This window comes from Pteronotus mesoamericanus, unplaced genomic scaffold, assembly GCF_021234165.1.
Source record: "Pteronotus mesoamericanus isolate MK-2021 breed Mesoamerican mustached bat unplaced genomic scaffold, CSHL_Meso_final scaffold_167, whole genome shotgun sequence".
NCBI classification, from domain to species: domain Eukaryota; kingdom Metazoa; phylum Chordata; class Mammalia; order Chiroptera; family Mormoopidae; genus Pteronotus; species Pteronotus mesoamericanus.
The window spans coordinates 35,726,259-35,743,325 of NW_026555308.1; the positions used below are offsets into that span (position 1 = coordinate 35,726,259).

Consider the following 17,067-nt stretch of genomic DNA (forward strand, 5'->3'; position numbering starts at 1 on the left):
GTGATTTTTTAAATGGAGATGGTTGAAAGAAGAAAGAATTTCAGGGACACAAAATGGAAAAGTTAAAATCTGTACAGGTTATAGCCCTGGCTCAGTGGATTGAGTGCCACCTGTGAACCAAAGGGTCACTGGTTCAATTCCCAGTGCAGGGCACATGCCTGGGTTGCAGGCCTGGTCCCCAGAACGGGACATGCGAGGTGCAACCACACATTGATGTTTCTCTCCCTCTCTTTCTCCCTTCGTTCTCCTAAGAATAAATAAAATCTTTTTTAAAAATCTGTACAGGATATAGAAAAAAAGTAGAAGTTGAAATAAAAAATGAAGCAGCGATGTGGAGAACACCTGAGAGTTCTTAAAATGTAGTTAACAAAAAGAAAAAGAAATGGAAAGTGATGAAAACAAAGGGGCATTTTCTAAAAACCTATAGCTAATATCCTACTTAATGATGAGAGAATGAATGCTCTCTCTCTAAAATTAGGAATAAGGCAGGATGCTTTGAATGTACCACTCCTTAACATCATATGAGAGATCGTAGTCAGTGCAGTAGAGCAAGAAAAACAAATAAAAGCTGAAAAGACTGGAAAGGAAGAAATAAAACTGTCTCTATTCATGAACAATAGAATGTCTACAAAGAAAATCACAAGGAATCCACACACACAAAAAAAGCTATAACTAATTAGTGAGTTTACTAACATCATAGAACACAAAATCAATATACAAAAATCAATTGTTTCTATATACTAGCAATGAACAGTTAGAAACCAAAATTTTAAAAAACTACTATCTACAACTCAAAAAAAAAAATACCCCCACTAAATACTTAGGTACAAATATAACAAAGTATGTGCAGGATCTGTAAGGATCATATGCTTATCCTTAAGTTATAGAGGCATATTTCAAACTGCAAAACACTGACATAAGAAATCAAAAAGGACCTAAATAAATGGAGAGAAATACTCGATACTCTTAAGAAGTCATTTCTCTACAAAGTGATCTATAAATTAAACATAATCTCAATCAAAATCCCAGCAGGCTTTTTTATAGATGCAGAAAAGCTGGTTTTCAAATTATATGAAAATGTAAAGAACCCTGACTGGTGTGGCTCAGTTGGTTAGAGCATTGTCCAGTACACCAAAAGATTTCGGGTTCAATTCCAGGTCAGGGCACATACCTAGGATGCAGATTCAATCCCAGTTGGTCTCGATACATATGGGAGGCAACCAACTGATGTTGCTCTTTCTCATCAATGTTTCTCTCTCTCCCTCCCCCTTCCTCTCTCTCTAAAAGCAATGAAAAAACATCCTCAGGTGAGGATTTAAAAAAAAAAATAGAAAAGAAAATGCAAAGAAACTAGAATAATAAAAAAAATGATGAAAAAAAAAACAAAGTGTACTCACAATTTCTGATCTTAAGGCTTAGTACAAAGTTTAAAAAGCTACAGTAATTAAGGCAGTGTGATACCAGCATAAAGATAGACAAATGGATCAATGGAACTAAATATAGAGTCCAGAAAAAAAAAAACCCACACAAATATGTCAAATGATTTTTGACAAAGGAGCAAAGGCAATTCAGGGACAAAATGATGTTATCAACAAATTATGTGGGAAAAAATGAACATCCCTATGCAGAATAAAAGAGCTTTGACTTGTACCTTATGCCTTATATAAAACTGCCTTAAAATGGATCTTAGACTTAAATGTAAAACATAAATCTATAAAACACTTTAAAAAAGAATCAAAAGCTTTAGCTCTGCAAAAGACACAAGAAAATAAAAAGAAATGCAGTGTACTAGGAAAAAACTTCTGTAAATCATATCTGGCAAAGGACATGCCCAGATTACACAAAGAACTCACAAAACTCAACAGAAAGCAAACACCCTGCACACGTTGTAACAACTGAAAAAAGAAAAAAAAACCCACGTGCATTTCTATATGCTGGGATTTGCACCTGTAATAGTCCTTTATGTTACTACCATGGAACTTCTTTGTGGATATACTTAGACAAACTGTTTGAATAGACACTTGACCCAAAAAATAAATAAATAAATAAACGGCAAATAAGCACATAAAAAGATGATCAACATAATTTGTTATTAGAAAAATGCAAATTAAAAACACAAGATACCGCTACAAACTTAATACAATGGTTTTAATGAAAACAACTGACAATACCAAGTGCTCAAAAGGATATGGATCTACGGGAACTTTCATATAATGCTGCTTAAATGCAAAATAATACCAACCCTTCACAAATTCTTCCAGAAAACAGAAGGGCAGGGACCACTTTCCAACTCATTTTACAAGGCCAGTATCATCCTGATAGAAATAAGACATCACTAAAAAAGTACAGCCTAATATTCCTCATGAATATAGACAGAAAAATATCTAACAAATTATTAGCAAATCAAATACAGCAACACATAAAAAGGATTACACATCATGACCAGGATTTCATCCAGGAATACAAAGTTGGCTGAAAATCTGAAAATCAATTACCAGTATGTTAATTCAAGGGAAAAAACGGCCATTAAGAGTGACTAAAGATAACTAAAGAACTCTGTGAGCATTTTTTGCTTCATATTTTTCCCAAAGTGTTCATTTTGTTCACTGTTTGTTACTCAACAAATATTGACTACGTTGTGCATGTAAGGCATTCTGCTAGGCACTAATACAGAAACACAAAAACAAATAATTATGTAATTTAGTAACATTACAATAAGTCTCATATACAGATACGCAGTTAAAAGACTAACTCCATCCAAGGCCTCAGGGGGAAAAAAGGTTTTCATTCCTATCCTTAAGTTATAGAGGCATATTTCAAAATGCAAATTAAAATTAAATCACATTGTGGTAGCAAACATGTATGAAAATAACTTTATAGGAATGCTGTCTATATACTTTCTTTTGCCTGACTCTACCTCTCTACAAAATATTACTACCCTAAAAACTTTCAGGAATGACAATCTATGCCATATATTACTGAAAAATATCTTTGAGGTAACATAACCTATACCTTTTGGGGAGCAAGAGTCCTCTGTCTGAATTTTTCAACTGTTTCTTGACCCATGGAAGACCAAGCATTGACAAATGCTTCTGCTTTGTCTTGTTTAAGGTGAACATTCTCTAACTGCTGCTGCAAAGCTGCTGGCTTCACGTTGTAATATACTGCCTATTAAAAAGAAAAAAAAATTACATGTATCTCTAATATTCATACAGAGACCTTGATCTGTAATCAAACACAAAATATTAATTTAAATCAAAAGAGTATTTTATATTTCTATTGCATAAAATTTTTATTATTTTACAAATGATACACCATTCCAAGGACCGAAAGATTAAGTGACCTAAATTTTTCCGGCTAAACTTTTTTGGTTTTACCTGAGGTGTAAGCAATCTTAAATCCACCTAACTGAAAAACTTCTTTGCTTTAGCTACGTAAATGTTACCCTCATTGAAGTTTTATTTTCTGGGTTCTCCCACCACCACCGTCTGGGCCCAAGCAGCCTGGGCAGACAGAGAAGCGCAGCAATCAGGCAGCCCAGGTTTAGGAAGGGGGAAGGTCAGCTCCATCAAGGGGGCAGCAAAGGAGGAGCCAAAGAGCAGATCAGCAAAACTGTCAGCTAAACTTGCTCCACCAAAAGTAGAGACAAAGTCAAAAAAGGCAGCAGGGAAGAATAAATATCCAGACAAAAAAGAGGAAAAGAAAGGGAAAAGGGAGCAAAGGGAAAACAGGCCAAGCTGGCTAACTTTGAACCTAAATAAGATCTCCCTGCAGAAAACAGTCTAAAAATGAGAAGAGTCCAGCCTCGGATGCAGCAGAAAAGAAAGATGCCGTCTGATTATTACATATCATGCTTTAACAGTGGTACCTCTCTCCCTTGTTATATTATCCAGAGGAATATTTTTATCAACTCTTGTAAATGCAAGTTTTTTAATAGCTCTAGGAACATTTTTAAGGAGGGAATTCCACCTCATCCCACTTTTTTTTAAGAATAAATTTTTTGTAAGAGGTGAAATCATTTGCTCCTTTTTATTTTTTGGTACAATGAGAAAATAGTGGGATATTAAAATTGAGAATCTTTGATTGTCTTGGGTGTCAGCTTAACATTCCACAGATGGGGTTAGTTTTTATATCCTATAATACAGTACAAAGCATACCAAATGGCAATTTGGAATCAGTCTTGCATTAAATGTCCTGAACAATTTAAATTACTTCTATTCTCATGTTTTTGGTAGAACTGTTTCCTCAAGAAAATCACTCCTTGATCTTGTCTCCCCCTTCAGAATTTTGTGTACTCTGTAACATCTTTGGTGTGGTAGTCCAGTACTCCTAGTAATTTTGTTAATGTGCTGTGAAAGATTGAAAATTCGATTATGTAATATATAAAATAGTAAATGTGAATTAGTGGGATTTTGATATATCAACATTTGAAGATATTAGTACTTGATACTCTATTAAGGAAAATTAGCCCCCAAATTTTAAGCTGGGAAGTTATTGGAATAACTGTTTGAAAAAGAATAACAACTACATGACTTTCGGTTTTTGGTACATATGTTAAGAATTGTGTACAAACTGAAATGTCTCTTTACTTATCCTCAAAACAACCAATAAAATCCCAATTATGAAAGAAAAAAATTTTTCATTTCTTTATTTCACTTAATTATTTCAAAGAAGTATACAATGGTTTTGTCCCCCAACTAACAAAACTTTCCAAGAAGTACTTTCTTGTAAAAACTACCTTCTATCAACTTCCTAAATAATATAAAATATTGTAAAAATTTTAAGAGTAGTATCTGTTCTACTGCTTACATTATTCTGGAACAACTTTCTCATAAACCCCATGCTGCTCTGTCTTATTTGATAACCCTTGTCTTCTCCTGAAAGCCCACCAAGGATAGTCATCTTTATGATCTGTAATCTGCATAAGTTTGTATGTAGTAGATGTCTGGAAGCTTGTCCTTTTAGATTTTATTTATTTATTTCTTTTAGTGAGGGGAAGGAAGGGAGAAAGGAAGAGAAACATCAATGTGTCGTTGCCTCTTGCATGTCTTTTTTTCTGAGATTTTACTTATATCCTTTTAAAAATATCTGATACTAGAATGCTCATGAAGCTACAGTACTATTTAAAATTTAATTTCACAAGTATTCTATTTAATCAATCAACAGGAATTTATTGAGATTCTATTTGAAGCCCAGCAATGTGCTAGATTTATATAAGATGCATGCGTGCACGTGCACACATACAAGATCCTGGCCCCCCGCAAATACAAAACAAAGTGAAGAAGGTATCACGGACATCCATGAAATAATGAAAGACAAACAAAGTGCTCTACTATGATGAGCCACAGATAAAAGGAATCCAAACAAGGGGAAGACTGCAAGTATAAGAGGTCAAGGCTACAAGGGAAGGAGATGTGACTTAAAGGAAACATAAAATAAACGGAATTTAGATAAAAAGAAGAGGTATAGAAGGACAGCTCAGTATGAAGAAATAATACGACAAATTCCTTTGACAGCTACTTCTTTTCTAAATGTTTCATTTATCATCTTAGTCAAATCCCCCCAAATCATTTAGTAATAATTTTAAATAGAGTATTTATTTTTCCAAGTTATTATACCAAGTAACAATGAATTAAATGTCTCAAGTAAATAAAGTCTTGATTCACATTGTCAAAACATTTTACTCACATTATTCAACATTAAGACTTTTTTAGAATGCAATACCGTGGGGTGGAGAATCACACATTCAAGTATTTTTTTTACTACATTGAAATTCTTGCTTAATATATATTCACAAGTTACATCTGCATACTTTTAAAAAAATGTTATACATATCATAGCAATACAAACATGTACTAAAGAACAATGGTTAGAGAGTTTGGGACAATAAAAATACCTGTTCTAAAATGAATGATATTGTTTCAAGAACTAGGTGAAGATCTTGTTTCTCTAGAGAAAATGCAGCTTGAAGTTTTTCTTCCTCTTCTTCACTAAAACTGTTCTCAGCCTACAATACAAAAAGCAATCTATTAGCACACATTCAGGTATTCAAAACTCAGATACTCAAAAGAAGATTCATTTAGTCATACACGGAATGAGAATCTGAAAGAAAATGTAAATCCTAGGTAAAACAAACTCATGTGTTTACAAATTTCAATATTTCAAAATCACTGCACAGTTAAATATCTGGATCTTGCCAGATAAAGTTCATTTTTTAAAAACAGTATTTTAAAATATATAGAGGTGAAAAATAACAGTAAATACCATAACTAATGAACATTTATAAAAAGCTAGAATGTAAAACCTCAAAATGTTAACAATTAATATAATTCAAAAAAAATAATAATAATAATTTCCATCTTTACTCATTCAAAATATTTACTGAGGACCTATTATGTGCTACATAGACAATTCATGTCCTTAGGTATACCAAACTCTAGTTAAAAAGACACATAAAAACACCGATAAGCTACCCCCTTTTATTTTGGTCCATATAGAAGAGACCAATTCTTTTGTGAAGGACTGTCCTGCACATGTGAGACCTTTAAGGTCCCAGAGCACTGATTGCCAGCAGCACCTTCCACACACTGGAACAAGCAAGAAAGGCCTCAGGCATTTCTACATGCTAGGGTTTACACATGTTATTGTCCTTTACGTTAATGAGACTTCTCTACCTATCATAATGGAGAAATACAGTGGTACTCACAAATGAATCTATCAAATAAATGAACTTTATTTTAAAAATTTGGAAGAAATGTTTCTAAAATGTATGGTTTCTATTCTAGAATTTTGTAATCAAAGTATATCGGACTAAACTAATGCTTGTGCTGCCTCAGGTCATAATTACATGGATCAAGGTTCTGTGTTGAAGTATCCTAAAGAACTCCTAAATACGTCCACAATTTTTCGCTTCAGTAAAAACACCCCTCAGATTTCTGTGCTTTTGTATTTCTTCTGTCTGATTTTCCTAATCCTCCCATTTCATTCCATGACCAAAGGTCAATTCTTTAAACCGCCTTACATGCTTCATCACCGCAGCCCCTCCCTCCCCCAGTTCACTGTTTCCGGTCCACCATGCCAGGAACCCAGACACCCGACCTCTCAGAACTAGACATACAGCAGTTTCATTAACAGGCTTTGTGTGAGGACCTAAGTGTCTCTCCTACAGAAAAAAGCACATGAGTTTTTTGGTTTGGTTTTTTTTTAATTGCATGAGTTGTGACAGTACTTTTTGAAACACAGAAGCCATGAATGTTTATTTCTAAGTCCCCAGCTATGGCAGTTGGTCTGACTTCCCTCAGTATTTCCCCCTGCAGATTCTATGAGCGTGATGGATAGGACAATCTTTGTGCTGGACTGTCCTGCACATCTCCCTGGCCAGTTCAAAGAGGACTCCCAGACCCATGCTTAGGGATGCCCATATCCTATACCTAAGCTGTCTTAGTTTCCCCATGTTTATTCCTACTAGGGTTCCAAGGAATCAGTCTAGACAAAAACAATTCTCTCTGCCCATAAACAGATTAAGCCTGGTAAAATCAATGTGCCAAACTGGTATCATTTAGTATAGCAACCAAATCCCTAAACCTCTTCATCGATCTACCTGTATCAGGTTTCACTGCTCTAAGGGCTCTGCTGTTGGAAGGCAAAGGCCAGCCTGACAAGAGTAAACAAAAGCAAGCTGGCAGATCCTAAATGTCCCTACAAACTTTATTCGATAAGAGCTCTTACTACAACAGGAGCCCTTCTGGAAGAACATTCCCTGAAACTGTCCAGGAAAAATGGAAAAAGAAAAAAACAAAAACACTGCACCCTTTCCAGACTCTCTTTCTTACAATGCAAATATTCATATATGCATGTTTCTGTCCTCAGTTGCTCCAGCTCTCACTAACCACACCTCCTCACCTTTACTCCCCTACCTTGAATGGCACAGCATTCAAGCATCTCTGGCATGCTTCAGCCACTCAATTACTCCAAGACAAGTATTAACATATTGTCAGCTGCAGAGGTAACTGACAGGGTCGAAGGCAAACTACACATCACAGTTTTCCCTGCAAATATTCCATCGTCCCTCAGTAAGAAAAATGAATGATGTATACAAGGTTTGACCCACATTGTTTTATATGTATTCTTAAGACGGCAGCCGCCTAACAGTTTAGGGAATCAAAGCAGAACATCTGTATAAAGTGCCTTCATCATTTTCTTTTAGACTGATTTATATACTATTTCATACTCTTTTCTGAGATTTATTGTAATGGATTAAAGAGATAGATTCTGGATAGATTCTAGTTAGCTGTGTGACCTTGGGCAAATTATTTAACTGGTCTCTATCTCAGTTTCTTCACCAATAAAATAAAGATGACAATAGTACCTACTTTCTAAAGTTGCTGTAAGGATTAATTCTACTATGAGTTAATAATACAAAGCCAGTAGAATGGTAGCAATCACAGAGGGAGCAATGTACCTATAAACAGTAAATTCCTTACAGACAGGAATGTAAAAGACTTACACTTATTTTGCGTTTCCTATGGCAAGGAAAAGAATTCGCTCCAAGAATAGTTACTGAATGCTGACTGTATAAGTATCGGTGTATTAGGTAAAGAAAAAGATGAATAAGATATGGTACTCAAGGTCAGAGAAAGACCCTGTAACCATGAAACAAATACTTATAACGCAGTACTAAAGTGAGGTGATAATGAACCAAGTGTTTCAGAAGCAGAGAAGAAAGGATGACTGCAGAGAATAAGACTGTAAAATCCCTGAAAGATGAAAACTAGTTTATTCACTAAAGGGAAGAAGAACATTGCAGGTAAAGGAAAGAGTATGAACATTGTAGGTAAAGGAAAGAACACACACACACAGCTGAAAAAGTCCATGGTACATTCTAGTAAAAGAGCATAGTCCAGTGTGACTAGAGAACTTACAAATGGGGCAGAATATAGTTTGTAGCCATATTATAATGTTACTAAAATATAATTTTAAGGATTTTGAACTTTTTTCCCATGGGGCAATGGAAAACCACTTATGGCTTTGATATGATCAATTCTTTTTTACGAAAATAATTTGGATAAATATTTGTTTCCAAATGAAATTATGAAGAAGCAATAGGAACGGAGAGACTAAAGGCTTCAAGATACCAGTTTGAAGGTAATTATCGTGTCCAAGGAAGATAATGAGAATCTGAAGTAGGACTATAAAGAGAACTTTGATTTGAGAGAGAATTCAGAGGGAGAAAGGGCTTTGGGGCTGACTCCTGGCTAGGAGAAAAAGAGGAAAGAGCCCAAGTGTTTGTTTAATAGTGATGTCTGGCACCAGGCAGAACAGTTAGTGGGTGCTCCTTAAACATGTGATGGATGAAATTAAATTTTTATAACCTGATAAAAAAAGTTAACAGATTGGTGAGCAAGCAATGAGTTCCTAACCCTTGAAATAAAAGTGAAGATTAAACAAAAGATTAAATACTGATGAATTTACCATACCAAAGCATTATTTTTAAGAGGAATAGTCACTAAAATCAAAATTTTCCCAAAGCATGTTCCACAGAACCTTAGACCCAAAATATATACCATGATAAAAGTTCCAAGGTCAAACACATCTGAAAAATTTTGCACATTATATTCACCCTTTAATATTTACCATAAATACTATCATGTAATATACTCTGAAAAGTTCCATAGTAAAATATTAATTTTAATGAAGACAGAGCTTCCCAAACCTTTGACCATGGGACATTATCAAACTTTCTAAGGACCTGGTGCTCTCAAAGACACACTGGGGAACACTATACTTTGCAAAAAGTTCTTTAAGTAGAAACAGATTTTCAGTGGAATTGCAAGAAAGTATTGTAAGTTATAGAAATGCAAAAGTACAAACCTTCAGGTGAAGTTTCTGAAGAATTCGGATGAGCAATCTTGGAAATCTTCCTATATCTATTGCATTTATCAGCGACACTGCTTTTTTCATGCTAAATAAATTAGTAAAACAAAGTTTTTAAGTGAGCTTTCCAAGTGGAACAGCACTTGCCTTAAGTACAGTTGTCTATAACTGCAGTTGTTCGTAAGTTTTCATTTCAACAACTCTGATTACTATGCGGTAAGCCTGAGTGAAATATGGAAAAACAGATAATGGCCAGCAAAGAAGGGAGGCTATTTCCTAAAAGACGCCCCCCAAAAACACTATTGTTGAAAAGATCTATTTGGAGAATTTTGTCTTTCTTTTGGGCAAGGAAAACTACTAGAGGAAGCCTGCACTCTGTGGGGAATGGCATTAATTTAGCAGTATGCGTTTAAGTAACCACTTAACCCAAAATACAGTCCTGAAAACAGTGGGGGGGGGGGGGGCGGGAGTGGCTATTACACCAAAAATATAAAGAATGCTGCCTGGCAGATAATAGAATTAAAAAAAAAAAAAAACAAAACCTACATACCAAAATCATTTGGGATCACTACGTGCCCAGCTGTTTTAAAATCTTCAATGTAATAATTAACTTTAAGGTATGTGATAAGAACAATTCTATTGTACCATGTTATTATGGTTTACTTATGTGGTGTGTTGTTACCCAGGACAGTGGTGTGAAGCAAAGAACTGGCTGCCAGAACTCAAGGAATCCAGGAAGAAGGAAAACTTTAAAATGACAACTCTGTTCTTTAAAATTCCTGCCGAATCCAGGTACAAAGTTTTTGTTCAACCTCAAGTATTTGGTTACATATTGGGTTGGACAAAAAAATTCATTACATTTTCTCCATAAAAGTCACATTTTTCATTTTCACCAATCACTTTACTAATACGGGTATCTCCCACTATTGTCTTCCAGTAGGTAGAGGCCAGGGGTGCTGCTGAACATTTCTAATGCATAAGACAGCCCCACAGCAAAGGATTATTTGGCCAAATGTCAACAGTACCAAGAAACTTTGAAATCCACTTTTGACATGTTCGGTCACAGCACCTTCTCCATACACTGCACAAATCTTTTTTTGTACTTGTTGCATTTTTACTTTTCTTGAAATAATAAAGCATAATATGCCGAAAATATTGTGCAATTTTCTTTCATCTTCAATATTAAAATGGCTGCACAAAAATTCATGAATTTTGATAAGTTTTTTTAAATGCACACTGACATAACAGCTGTTACAATACAACCTAAAAAAATTGTTTCGAATGATGTTAAAGACAACTAAGCTCTAACACTAGGGCCATCCTACTGAAAAAACATAACAGACTTTTTGGCCAACCCAGTACTTCAGTACTTTTTCTGCATCCACACACCACCTCACTATAATTTAATTACTGTCCGTTACATGGAGTCATTTTTACTTAAATGATTTTATTTTAAAAGTGAATGTCGTATCACCACCATGGACAGCCAACCCTAACACAGAGATTAACTAAAAATAAACAAAATGAAAACAAAAGCAATGCTACCAAATTATGACTACATAATGTTACCAGCCCAAAAAACGACTGGCCTGAGGTCTATTCTATCTTGGTGGAAATGGGATACTAACACATGGTAGGTTTAAAGACCGCCCAGCACCAATGGGAGCCTTTCTCATAATCAGAAGGTCTGAAAGAGAATTTAAAACGTAAACGGAATACCCTCCCACGTTATCCAGCATTACTCCAGGGAGGCCTGAGTACTGCTAGACATTACATTCCGCGACCAGTGACAGCTACCACACGAGGCAGTACCGCCCTCAGCTGCCAGACGCACTGTTACCTGCGTAGGGAAACCACCACGAGGTGGAGAGGCAACAGTCCCGCGCACTCTTGCGGGACCCACACTGCAACTTAAACATCCCCCTGTCCACCCCTCCCGACGCGAATCCCGCGTCAGCGCCAAGGTGACAAAGAGCAGGGGCATCATTGCACCGACCCCGGCCCCGCCATCGAGAGGACGGCTACCAAAGTGCCCAGCCAGACGGCTACCTGGGGCTCTCCCGCAGGATCAGTGCCGCCGACGCCGCCATCCTCGAAGCTCCCTCGCCGGGAGACTACCAGTCAGCTGCTCCCAGCCCAACCAATGGCGGCCGCGGCGGACGGATACCCGGAAGGGCCAAGCCGCGCAGCTGCTTCCCGGGACTGCTGGCTACTGTGGACGCTGCTCCGGATCCTGTCCCACGATCCTGTCCCACGATCCTGTCCCACGATCCTGTCCCACGATCCTGTGGGATCGAAAGAGCATCGCCGCCCTCAGCCTTGCCTGTCTAGCCTGTTCAGAGTTCGGGCTGTACGCGTATTAATACATTTATATATGTATATTTAATAATTATATATACCTGGATATGGATGTGTATTTTTTACATATTTTGTATGTAATAGGTGTATAAGCATACGAATATTTAGGCGTGTGTATACGTGCATATCACACACACGGTCTGCAGGGCGCCACGTGGAGCTTGCAGTATGTATCTTCATTTGTTCAACAGTATTCTTTGAGCGCCTACTATGTGCCAGGTGCTGTGCTAGGCTCTTGGGATACAAAAGACCAAAATTTCTGCCGTCTGGGTTTGACCACAGCACGAATGGACAGGATTTGTTGCTCACTTTTCGAGGGCAGGCACTAAGTTAGCTACTGCATAGTGGGAGAGTTAAAACACCACAAAGATTGCCATTAAGGACCTCACAGGAGAATAAGGAGGGAGACAACACGCGTTCACAAATACTTTGGTTTACCTCAGAGAAAAACTTGTAGCACATTTGGGGAATTCAGAGGTGGAAAAAGTGAAAAGGTATCAGAGGTAGGATCAGGGCAGCTGCCATGAAGAAGCCTTGAGTAACATGTTTTGGCATGTGCACTTAATCTGGTGAAAAATTGAGAGCCATTAAATGTTTTCAAGCAAAGAATTCTTTTGTGTGTGTGATGAGAGCTGGGTTCTTTGTTTTTGCTTGTTTGTTTGTTTGTTTTAAGATTACTGTCAGCAGAATAATGATTGGATTGGAAAAATGTAAACAAAAAAACCAGATAGGAAACTTGCAATAATCTATGGAAAGCAATAAAATCCTGTGGTAGTAAAATGACATTAGAGAATAAAAAGATAATGGATGGATTAGAGTCACTTCTCAGCTGTAGAATCTTCAGGAGCTGGCAAAGGATTGAATTTAATTTTCCTACCTAATTATGTTTTACTTAAATTATTATTTAAATTAGTTGGCATTCCTACAGCAGCCCAAAAACATCCTAATGGAAAGAAGCCAGATTGCAAATTAAAAGTCAATAATACCTACATGGATAATTGAGTCAATTATACAAATATATTTAGTTTCACAACACTCCACGTACTCTCCAATTGCTGCAATATGTAAAAAAGATGTATGTGAATCTACATAAATTATAAGTTCTGATACAAACACATTACCCTACCTGCCACGACTTTAAGAGTCCCAATTCAATCACCTTTTGAATCATATCCTACTTGTCTTGATTTCATTGCCTGAAGTAGAGGCACTAGCCAGCAAAAACACTTTTGAATCTCTAGTGAAGTTTCCATCCTCCTTGGTTGCTTTCAAACATAGCTACAATTTTGAGCAAAAGAGCTTCAAGCTAATTTGAATCCTGGATCAATGTAACCTGGAACAAAGCATTTAACCTCACTGTTTCCCATTCCTGACCTGCAAAATGGGGGTGAGAACGATGTCTGCTCTTCTGCACTGTGGTGAGAATTAACAGTAATGTGATGCATGTGTACAAGAAACACACTGCCCTCCCTTATAAAGCAAAGCACAGGCATCTAAGTTTTTAGAAAAAGAGGGTCTCCAGTGGATATAGAGGCCTCTCATTCTAATATTTTCATTTCCACTGCTGGGTGATCATTCCTTACTGCCACTTGCTATAAAGCTTCATGTGGTACATAATTTTACCCCTTAAATGAGAGCCTCACCCAAAATATTTCTGTGGTCTCTGGCATATAGGCATATATATCCATGAAAAACTCCTTATAATTGTCTACCTGTTGTTACCGACTAGAAAACAGGAAATGTACCTCCTGGAGATATAATTCCATAACCATACTTTACCCCTACCCCCCAAACTTGTCATCCCATCTTTATGATGGATCTGGAGTCTAGATCTGCTGCCCCTGATCTATTATGGCTGTTAAACATGCTGAATGTCCCAAAGTTTCTTTCATGCTCTTGCCTTCATTTTAAACTTCCACCAAGTCCACCTTAAAAAAAAAAAAAATTCTGTGTTAGCCTGGATTCGAGAAAACAACCTAATTACATATTAGTGCTTCATGGAGCACTATAACTGCAGGGAAGTATAAGTTAGGGCAAAAGGGAAGGAAAGAAAGGAAGCAAATACAAGGTCATGTGTTATCCAGCTGGTTACAACTTTAAAACTTAGCTCATTTCTCAGTACTGTGGGATGTTTCCAGGGAGACTATGTTGAGTCACTGTGTCTTGGAACAGCCAGGAGGTAGGAGTGAAGGAAGGAAATTTGTCTGCAGACTCTTTCATATCTCCTCTCTCTTCTTGCTCAAAATTTGTCCTATGGCTTGTACCTCCCTGTACTTCTGGGGTATGTCACCTGGTGCCTCTAAACAAGCACTGGGAAATCTAGAGCTCGCATGAGTCAAGCCTGGAAAAGTAGGACCCAAGTCCTGGAACTGTAGAAGAGGAGTCCATGGCCCAATCCCTAACTATGCCCACCTCCAGATGTCGCCTGTCCTACCCTCTAATAAAGGTGACAGCACATGGCAGGGGCTTTCAGACTATGGGAAGTGTTCAGAGTTCTTTCCCAGGGGCCTCTTACTGGGGAAGTGAAGCAACCCACTGAAGCCTGGGATGCACTGAGGCTGAGCATACCTGGGGAGGTATATAACTTGGAGACAGTTTTACTTCTTGAGTGGATTCTCAACACAAGAATTGCTTGGGTCCAGAGTGCTTCACCTCTTCAATGATGTAGTTTTTCAGTTCACATATGCTTAGTTGTTTACCAAATAGTCTGTCACAGCACAGGTTGGAGTGACCGTGGTGATAGCCCTACACTGTGTCGCAAGAGTTAAACTTCCTTCTCGGTGTGACTTTGGCCCTGCTTAGAGCCCCTCCCTTCTGGTGAGCTTCTTAAGGACGCCACACAGTTTCCTGCAGTATAGCCTCTAAGGTCTGAGCTTCCCCCCCAACCCCAGAAATCTCCAACCCTTAAGTAAACCCTGAGTATATCACAAAGTCTTGTCCAAACCCATTCTTCGACATTCCAGCCACAAGTGAAAATGATATCTTTGGAGGAAGGGTAACACCTATTTACCTGCCAGAACATCTAAAACCCCAGAAACTCAGTCCAGCTGAAATGACCTTTTATGTAAGCTCTTGATATATATTGTCAAATTGGGGGTATAACATTCCGTTATGTACCCCAGATATTTCTGACAGTGAGTTAGATAGGTACCTGGCCCAGGTCCTTAATATTGTACAATCCTGTAAACCTACAACTCACCTTGAGTTTCTCGGGCACATTTATCAAAAGTAGCTTAGTGCCACATACTGCAGAGGGCTAGAACTACCAGCTACCTGCATCTTATCTCCAGACGACTGTCAAATACAAAATTAGTATTCAGTTGCTTCATGACATTCACTTACAGAAGCCACTGGCCCAGTTTCCCCCTCACCACCATGCGGGCCCACCCCTCCCGCTCCCCACACCCTCGCTCGGTGAGTGTTTAGCCTGTTTCTAGCTCAGCAGTCAGCACTCGCCTCAGATGTATGACAGCGTCATTTGGGATATAAACAAAGAACACCCTTCTAAATGGTTAGTGTGTAATTGTGTGTTCTACATCTTCTCTCCAGTGTCTCAGGGGAATGAAATTTTTAAATTACATATTTTTATTTACGATTTGGTTATATGAATGTTCCTATTTAATGTAAGATATATCAAAAATAAAGAATGCATGAATATAATCTATCCTTTGAATATTTACATACCAGCCTGTGATGTGGAAAGGAAGCAAGAAGCTTAGGGGGAAAAAATGGGAAAAACAGTATTAAAGTTTCAGACCAATTTTGCCCATAAAAACATTATTTATGTTCACCTACCTCAACCAAATGGAGGAGGAGGAAGTGTATGGGAGGTAAATTTTTATTAAAATGTAGCAAACATATACTTTGTGATATATGAACAGATCCCTTTCTATTCTATTCTCAAACTTAAAGTTGAACACCATCTCAAATTATCACCCCTCCATTTCAATTTACACCTAGTTCCCTCTATTCTACCCCCAAGAGGCCTATGCCATTAACAGGACTGATATTTACATGTATGATGTGAGAGACATTGAATGGCTTCTTTACTAATTTTCACCAGTGAACACAGTTTGAAAAGAATTAGATGTTACTCTCCATAGAGGCATATCAAGTGAGGCATGACTACAAATCCTCTTTTACCTAATGACTTACTTAAGGAAATAAAAATAGTAAACAACAGAAATAGACAATAGAAAAGGAAAAATCCATCCATCGACAAGAGACAAATCAGGAAAGAAGCATAACTTAATAACACACTTGAAAAAAGTGTCTTCCAAGAAAAGAAACTTCATCTACCTGTACTAGCTAAGTGGAGTCGAAGGTGATTCCCAACCTGTTGAAACAGATACCTTGGCAGGATGTCCACAAGGCCATGAGAACTCTCTCTACAGCCCCCAATTTGGAGAGGAGCAGAACGGGAAGTAAACAGGCAGCCTAGGGGAGGTCTTGGGAAATCCCTGGAGAATATGAATCTCTGAGGCACAATGCAGGATGCATTGGAGGCCAGAGGAACCACCAGGAGTCACTCTTTTGGTGCCCCTTCTGGAAAAGCAGAGCAGTAGGAAGAATAAAACAAAACCGCATATAACATCCCACATGATGAATAAGGATCTAGAAATTTGAAAAGAGAGCATAAGAATAAAAGAGACTCTGAAGCAAAAAGCTAGGAGAAAAGGTAATATTGAAGCCCCAGTGAAATAACTCTTCTCTCAACCTGCCCCACGCATGGCTAAATTAAAACTGGCTGAAATCCACAGTCCCTCCAATCCTTCCCCATACTAAGTGGAAATGAAAGAATGAAATAGAGAAGTGAGCAACCAGGGCTGACCCAGG

General features: G+C 37.6%; 1 protein-coding gene and 1 pseudogene across 2 annotated transcripts in view; one reads left to right on the top strand and one right to left on the bottom strand.

The window, feature by feature from the left end:
* COMMD10 (COMM domain containing 10) overlaps positions 1-11,992 on the bottom strand; it is a 172,447-nt gene extending 160,455 nt beyond the window's left edge. Inside the window, exons 1-4 of one of the 2 annotated variants that reach the window (XM_054589932.1) lie at positions 11,923-11,992; positions 9,871-9,961; positions 5,897-6,007; positions 3,013-3,168 (exon numbers count right to left, since the gene is read on the bottom strand). In XM_054589932.1, coding sequence (XP_054445907.1) covers positions 3,013-3,168; positions 5,897-6,007; positions 9,871-9,961; positions 11,923-11,963 — 399 coding nt within the window. In that variant the 5' untranslated portion in view covers positions 11,964-11,992. Of the gene's footprint in view, positions 1-3,012; positions 3,169-5,896; positions 6,008-9,870; positions 9,962-11,713; positions 11,748-11,922 lie in introns of those variants that run through there. The other variant, XM_054589934.1, reaches the window with a different exon arrangement.
* On the top strand, positions 3,439-3,838 carry LOC129083265 (non-histone chromosomal protein HMG-14-like; annotated as a pseudogene).
* Positions 11,993-17,067: the final 5,075 nt, after the last annotated feature.